Genomic DNA, 8,817 nt, shown 5'->3' with positions numbered 1-8,817 from the left:
ACTGGTATTATGAATTMTGTTTCATTTTGTGGATTCTTCTTTATAAACCGTTCAAGTGGTGTTCGGACTAATATCCGGACAATAAAACCGTTTAAGTGTTGTCCGGATTTACCCTAAACCGCTCAAAGAGGTGACAGGTTTACTTCTAAACCGTTCAAGAGGTGACCGGTTTAWATATAAAYCGCTTAATATGATMGGATTWATATCTGGATAAGTTTCAACCGGATTGTAAACCGCTCAAAGAGTTATTGATACTTCAAATATTCAAAGTGGTTAACCGGACTTCAAATCCGGATAAAATGATAGAAATATTTAGAAAATGTTTTATATCCGGATTCCTTATCCGGACAAGGCTGACCGGATTTCTAATCCGGCTAAGGTGTTGAAGTATTTAGAGATGAAATGGCGGTGTGACCGCGAGAGAGAGATGTAATGGCGGTGTAACCGCGAGAGAGATGAAATGGCGGTGTAACCGCGAGAGAGATGTAACGGCGGTGTAACCGCGAGAGAGAGATGAAATGGCGGTGTAACCGCGAGAGAGATGAAATGGCGGTGTAACCGCGAGTGAGAAACTTAAATATGCTTATATTTCAGAACAAGTTTGATTCTGAACTGATTGTTTGGAATGTAAGTTGTTTGTTTTGAGATTTATACACTCACTAGACCTTTTGGTCTAACGCTCAGTTGTTGGACTAACTTGTGTTTTGCAGGTCAACGTACTTTGCAAGATAAGGGCAAAGGAAAAGTTTAAACGATGATAATAGTTTGTTCATATATGTATTAAAGATACATTTTGTTAGTCCATGTTTTGTAATAATACTGTTTTTAGTATTATGAGTATGGAAAATGTGAATTATATGTATATGAGATTATTATCGGTTGTTTTAAAATGAGTGTTGAATTTTGCTGATAAGCACTTACCCCGGTAAGTGATCAGTAAACGACCCCTTAAGGGGCCGTTTACTAAATGTTATCCGGTAAGCGCTTACCGGATCCTTTACCTTACTGGATGAACATGGCACGGGCCTAGAATCTTATCGAGTAAAAACGATGATAAGGATGGAGAGTCATATGCATTAAGTGAGGGTGAAGATTCTTACCTTGTAAGCATTTACTAGGGAAATTGTTGCATACGATATCGTTTTGATGGAATACAATCTTACCTGGTAAAGTAAGTTAGAATGTTGACTCTTAGCAATAAGTACTTACCAGGTAAGCATTTGGGTAAACGAACCCTAAAACCAACACAGAAAATATATGTTTGAAGAACAATAACCAGAAGATGTACCAGTAGTTCCATCCATTTCACTTCTAAAAATTCCCATAGAATCATTAGATGCATAAAGCCTAGCAAACAAGTTGGTCCATGAACTCGGCCCAAACCAGAAAATCAAACAGACTTATGCCAACCAAACATGTGGTCAACCTGATTATATTCCATCCCATTTCCTTTGGATTTCAATTCCTTTTAACATATTCCAACACTGACATATCACATTCTACAAACCAAACGCCACCTAACGATTGAAAAGCAAGAGCATATCTTGCAAAAAGAACAGATACAGACAAGCTTGATGCAGCTTCACTTAATATTAAGATCGTTTTGAAACAAGCATTAATTGGTTAAGATCTGAGTTTCAGAATTCAAGCATCGACTACTTAAAAGATACCGAATATATAACAGAGAAGGGATGAACTACTACTAACCATCTGCTTGTTTTCATAACCACCACTTTCTCGTGCTACTTGAGGATCAGAAACGGAGAACCTAAACTACTGGTTCCAGTGGCTTGTTTCTTATTAGCTGAAGATGAAACAGCCGTAGAACACAAATCATCATCTGTTTTCGAGAACTCACTTTCCGTTTTACAATCTTGCAAGTTATATTCATCGGGTTCTTGCCCTTCTGAAGGTTTTGATCTCTTTTTGTTGTTATTATTATTGGGTAATGGAGCATCTTTATGCATTGAGGGTACCTTCTGATCATTTGAAGATGTTGATGGACATGGGGCCTTTTCTTTTTTGAGGAGAACTTTAGGGATGGGGGGATTTTCAGGATCACAGTTATCAAAGACGACTTCATTTGTTCCATTGCAGTTGTCTTGTTGCTTTGAAGCGGATTCTTTCTCGTTCATCAGTAGTATGGCGCTTGTTAAATTATCTCTTGCAAGTTCGATGTCAATAATGGGTTTTGGATAGTTTAATCCTAACTCAACTCCTGCGGCTTGGAGCACAAGTGTAGGTGCATTCCATGGATGATGGATCCATTCTGTTGGCATTCGTGCTAGCTCAGGTAGCCATTGTCTCACATATTCGCCCTCCGGATCGAACTTGAATCCCTGAACCTGATTCACCAAGAAGTCGAATATTTTTAGCATTGTAAAAAATATGTGAAAAAGAGCCCCAAGGAGAGGAGGCGGCTCAACATACATTGAAGAGAAGTGGCCATATCTAGCCAATGTGGGACTCCAACACGCCTCCTCCAACGGAGGATAAACATGCACATATTGTCCTAGATGTCAAGTGGGGGTTAGACGGGCACAGATTGTCCAAGAGTGTCGAGTCCCTAGAATGATAGACATTGGCGTTCTGATACCAACATATTAGTGAGAAGAAATGGTCAAAGTTCATCCAATGTGGGACTCCAGCACGTATGCATATATATATTTTTAAGAAGTGTTAGTTTTTCATCGTCAACTAACCAGGGTTTCGCATAAATGCCTAAAGAACACTACAGTTTCCAAGAATGGGAGATTTTCGACAAACTGCAACCTGTCACTTCTTGTCCAATACTCATTCTTGCATAGCATAGTTTCCGTTTTTGCATTCTCTTGTTTGAAAAGTCAACCGGCCAATTTAAAATATTGTAACCACTAACCACTAGTACAATTATTTAAAAGATCATGGGAGCACGACGTACCTCAGGGTTATCGAGACGATGAAGCTCATGCCCATCGGGCAAGCTCCCAGATATATACTGCCAACCAAGAATATCACTTTCAAGATCCGCATCCAAGAGTGTATCCCAAAAATATTTCATCCCCCATTGCCATGGCAACAACAAACATTTAACCAAGAAACTCGCGGTAATCACTCTGATTTTATTGTGAAGCCATCCGGTGGCCCAAAGCTCTCGCATTCCTGCGTCGACCAACGGATAACCAGTTCGACCCTGTCTCCAAGACTTAAAATGTGCCTGATTCGTTTGCCAAGGGAAGAACTTCAAGTTGCTTAGAAGTGATCTTTCGTGCGTAAATGGGAAGTTAAAACAAATATAACGCGAATATTCTCTAAACCCGATGGATCTAAGAAAACAAGCTACGCTCTTTTCTCCATTATGGTTTTGTTCTTTTGCCCACAGAATCTGCTTCATTATCACGCTGTGAAAAACTTTTCTGACGCTGATTTCACCGAAATGAATATATGGAGATAGAATTGATGTGGAGTTTCCAGTCACTTTTAGCCTATTGTTTGCGTAATCAAGCAGATGGTTTTCTACGAAGGTGGTAAGAGCTTCGTTGGCGTTTATCCAACCTGGGGACCACCCTCTTCCAAGTAATGCATTGCTTGGTTTTTCTGATTCGTCTTCAAGACCGAGCTTCTCAATTGCAAAATCTTCCACTAATCCTGTTATTAGTCCACCATAAGAAGCGCAAAGAATGATTTAGACCTATGTTTTGGCTTTTGAGTTTAAGAAAAGGGCCTCTGGCCTAACGGTGTCCAGGTTACCAATAGAACCCAGTCTCCCGGGAGGTGAGGGATTCAAACCTCACCAAAGATGAGAAGGGTTTGTGAGTTCATTTCAGGTATATAAATATTATATAGATAGAAAAAAAATGATCCAATGTCCATGAAGAAACTGTAAGTGATTCCAAATGGAACTGTTGCAATTCCAAGGAGGCAGAAAGAGTAATTCATACGGGCGTTACAATTTCACACTTGTTTTCTGTTTATATTTAAGGTTGAAAGATCATTTGAAATTTAATGAATTCGTATCAACTTTAGAGTAGAAGAATAGTTTTTTCTGACCTCAAAAGTCACATTTTGTATACTTCCTTGGTCCCAAAGTAAGTGTCCACATTTCTATTTAAGTTTGTCTCAAAACAGGCGTCAACTTTCAAAATAAATAGTTATAATTAACTAAAACTTCCAATCCTACTCTTAATTATGAAGCACAAATATTTAAGTGTTGAGGTGAAGAGTTTCATTAGTGGGAGAAAAATGTTTGAAGAATTTGTGGTGATATTTATTAAGGATAAAATTGTCATTCAATAAATTAAAAAGTGCATATTTTAAAAACTGTATTTTTTTTATTGTGGCCACTTATTTTGGGACGGAAGAAGCATTGTTTATGGAACAAAAGAAACGGTTTGTACTTCAACAAGTACTTGCACCAAGAGGAACTCGTTAGGAGAGGCAAATTTCGGAAAACATTCACATGTAAAAAGTAATGAAGAGTGATTTGAGAAAGAAATTGGCCTATGATGGTGGTGCATGAAAGGATGATTATTCACATTTCATGCTCGAGGTGGATTCATGTCTATATTTCTATAAACCAAACCAAACGAGCACATATACCCCCCAGAGGTGCGGCTTGGGGGTGAGATGTACACAGCTATGCTGTTACAAAAGATAAAAAGAATTGAAATCGCGTTCAGGAAAGTGATTTAAAATAGCGGTTATCGCAATGGTAAAATGGTCCAAAAATAGAGGTTCATATAATAATTAGAATTATATATATATGTATATATATATATATATGCATAATTAACTCAACATATTTTAGTATTCAACAAAAAAATATATAAGAATAATGATGTCCAAGTCCAAATATAAATAATAATTGAACAATGTGAATACTTTTATTCAAATCAAGAGGTCAAACGCAGACCTGTCATCCACCCCAAATAGTAGGGCGGTTGTTTCCATGAACACCTCATCAGGTTCCATATTGAGCCTAGGCCATTTGTTCGAGCGTCCTCAGGGCCACTGGGGATTTTCCTAGTTATCTTCAGGGCCCCATGGGATTAGTCAAGGTGTGCACAAGGTGCCCCAAACACCCATCATTAATAAACAAACTTGCTCGGGCTAAAAATTTGTTGTTGAAGTTTTGTTTATACAATCATGAACATTTAGAGAGTTTGCATCAATTGGATACACAAGTGATGGTGATTTTTTAGCATCTAGGAGAACGAAGCTTACCTGTGGCTTGCACCAATCGGCATGGAGGAAGATGTATAATAGGATTCTTTTGCATTTTCAAGCATTTGTCCCAATATGCATTAAAAGTTGTAAAAGCATAACCTTCACCATTGTATACTTCCCATGGCTCATACAACAAGTCAGCATTGTAGGTTTGAACAGGAACACCAAGCTCCCCAAGCTTTTGTTTTATATTGTGATCACGAACAAGTGAAACAGGATCTGAAACAAATACAAATCAAATCTCTAAGAATAACCAAAACTGTAGAAGGAAGAAGAACAAAGAATATCAATTGTACCAAGTCATATGGTGAATTGGTCTTTTAATGCTCAAGATAATAATACAGTTGAGTTCCATAGTTCAAAAAACGACAAGATTCTGATCTTTGCAACTCAATTATTTGACTATTATTCCCTGATAGGACCCTGAATTTGACATGAACGTAAAACCTTACTATTTATGTTCATCTTGATGAATCCCTTATTGGAAGAGTAACCCGTTTCTAGAGAAAACTGAAGAACAAGGAAGAACCAGATGCATAATTCCATCTTGGGCCTAACCAGAATTATCTTTATTTTTTTCTATTTTATTTTTTTGGGTGGTGGTGGGCAAGTTATATGTCGTCTATAACAAATTCTCTCAATAGCCTAAAGGTCATTCTAAAATTAGCAAACATCATTGAGGTCAATCCTAAGCAGTTTCAATGTAGAGGTCTTCCTTTCACGACTATTTTCCTCTAAAAACATACAATATGAACTTTCTTTTCAATTTTCAATGAACTGGGATGCATTAATGGGCACCAAAAAATGTTTCCACCCCACTCCTGGCGAGGAGTGTTGTTCTTGGGTTTTTTAAATAGTAAAAGATAAGAATCATGATGATATCATTGGGGGATTCTTGGGTTTCTCATTTCCCCTCGTTCAAATTTACCTCACTATCCAATTTGTCATCAAGAGATTAAAGATAGCTTAGGTTTCATAGTTACAAAACTACTTATAATGATTGTTGAACAATACTCCGTGTCAATTCATATAATATGACTAAAATCAAAAAGGTTATGCTCATATACCAAAAAAAGTTTTCATGCAAAATTGGTGTAATAATGCTCTATTACAGTATTCCAACACTATAACCAACTCTAGAAACCATTTAGCAAGAGGAATAGAAGGCTTTTCCCATTTCTTCATCACGGAATTCATGTTTCAACTCCATGGCATAAGGAAACCATCTTAAAGTATCTAATATACAAATTTAAACAGGAAATTGCTTCTCCTTCTATAGGAAACACACAACAGTTTACACATCAAGACATGGGATTCCTGGAGTTCATACAAGAATGGATCCAAGGCCACTGGAGAAGGGTAGTGCCATGTTCTTCGTAGGTAATGATAAATTCCAATTAAATATCTCATTAGATACTCTTACTGATGTATCTATAGCCTAATAAGGAAAAACAATCATTTACGTCATGTTTCTTGAAGTCTAACCAGTAATGGAGAGCGCATATTTCATGATCAACTTTAGCCGACTACCAATCTATAGCCCTCAAACTCATTTTTACAACAATGCAAATTCACCTACACTCATAGGTTTCCTATTACATCCAAAATGTTGTATTATGTCTTATTGGTTTTAGTAGCACACATCTTGCTTAGAGTCCAAAATGTTGTATTATGTCTTATTGTCTAAGTTTGAAGCGTATATAGCTATCGGAGTATTACATATAATCGGAAGGATGATTCTAATAATCAAATTTAAGACATTCAACACACAAAAATGTAAAATAATCTATTTGTATATTCAAATTAGAGGAAAATAAAAAATAATTGATAAAACGTAATTCTAAAAGGTCATGCACCTCCGTGGACCCTACTCCATATGGGACTTAACAGGTCCGTTTTGTTCGAAAAGGCCAAGCAGGAGGGGTTATTTAGTTAAATGACCTCCTAACAAGTCCTTTCTAAACCATTACCTCCTAATAGGTTTCTAGGCATTCTTGTGTATGGAAGTGAGATTCTTCTAATTAACGGGTGACAGTCTCAAATTTGTTAGAAGGACCTTTAATGAATCCAGGCCATTCGAGGTCGCCCAGGGATTAGTCGGTGGGCATAAGTTGGCTCGGAAACCCACTATTACCCAAAAAAAACTTATTAGAAGCTCATGGATTAAAAAAACCCAAGGTCATTTAACCAAAAGACCCATGCACGGAGCTAGTAGGTTCAGAAACTAGAATTCCCTTTTGAGTTTTGCAGTCAAGCATGAAATTTCCAGGATGCAAATTGACATAGATCTAACAACTTCAGAGGAAACAAAGCTACTACATTAAAATCAATATAATATGTAATAAAAAGCTACTAGAATTCAAGACTTACAACAATAAATCTCTGTCAAACTTCCAATTTGGAAATAACTAGTTTGACCACAAAGTCAAAATGTACCAATTACTAATCTTAAAGATAAGAAGCAGAGGAGGGTATGCATACCATAAAGTTGATTATACACTACTTTTGTAGCACCAATAGCAGTGATGCATTCAATAAGAGCAGAAATAGTATTCTGAGCTTTCATGAAAACAAGATGAGCTCCAAGTGATCTCAAAGACTGCCCTAAATGGATCAAAGATTGCTTCAACCACCATCTTGAAACCCTACCAGGGTAAAATTGTTGTTCTTCTTTAGGACACCATATGAACACAGCAAAAACAGACCCATCTCTTGCAGCTGCAGCTAGGGCTGGATTATCTTCGATCCTCAGATCCCTCCTAAACCAAACAATCGTCTTACAATTCCCACTGTTATCCATCAATTTCCCCCTTAAATTCCACTTCAATTCGACTAAAAAATCACATATTCTTGAAAACCCTACATAAAGTCTAGAAAGCAATCTTTGACTATGAAGATTCGACACAATCTGATCTCAAGATTCAACCATTTTTCACATGAATCAGGAAAACCCAATATCGAGAAGGGAAAGTGAAGGGATTTGGCATGATTAAAAAGGAACCCAGATGAGAAAAAAAAAATGACGTGTTATACTTATTTGTTTGAAGAAACTACGAGAAGGAGGATGACGATGGACGATTCATCGATGAATATGAGATGGGGATTGCTTTCACATGGGTTTGTTTGAGCAAATGGGTAGTGTTGTTTTATCCTAATTGGCAATGGAAAAATAAAGATATATGGAGGCATTTTATAATCAGAAATCATGTGACGAGATTCACGTTGATCCAGAGCAGAGCAGGTTTTACTGGATACGGAGATGGGGCCACCATAAATGTTATACATGCAATCATAGTCTCTGTTTTACCTTTTTACCATTGGGAAAACCATAAAGTTTAAAGCTAAATAAGAGGAGAGAGATTGTAAATGAACTTTAACCAAACGGTCGTAAATTAGGCATGGAAATGATGAGGGGAGTGGGTTTTACATCGTTTTAAAAGTGTACTGTAAATATTATAATATTTTTGGATATTATATTTTTTGTTTCGTCTTATAAAATATTATATTAAGATCACTAATATGTCATATAAAAATAATGTTGTTATAGTAAAACGATACAACTATGAACATTTTATTTTTACTAAAATACAACATCAAATGAGAAAGTTTTTA

The 8,817-nt window shown here is 36.7% G+C and overlaps 1 protein-coding gene across 1 annotated transcript; it reads right to left on the bottom strand.

The window, feature by feature from the left end:
• Window positions 1-1,466: 1,466 nt before the first annotated feature.
• Window positions 1,467-8,350, bottom strand: LOC112529131 (cryptochrome-1). Its single transcript, XM_025140206.1, has 4 exons — window positions 7,687-8,350; window positions 5,203-5,424; window positions 2,921-3,627; window positions 1,467-2,345 (listed from the first exon to the last, which is right to left on the bottom strand). The coding sequence occupies exons 1-4, from the start codon at window positions 8,003-8,005 to the stop codon at window positions 1,743-1,745; spliced, it is 1,851 nt and encodes a 616-aa protein (XP_024995974.1). The 5' UTR covers window positions 8,006-8,350; the 3' UTR covers window positions 1,467-1,742.
• Between the last annotated feature and the right edge of the window lie 467 nt (window positions 8,351-8,817).

This window comes from Cynara cardunculus (genome assembly GCF_001531365.2).
Source record: "Cynara cardunculus var. scolymus isolate 2C chromosome LG 16, CcrdV1, whole genome shotgun sequence".
Lineage (NCBI taxonomy): Eukaryota > Viridiplantae > Streptophyta > Magnoliopsida > Asterales > Asteraceae > Cynara > Cynara cardunculus.
This window is presented reverse-complemented; position numbering and strand designations above follow the sequence as displayed.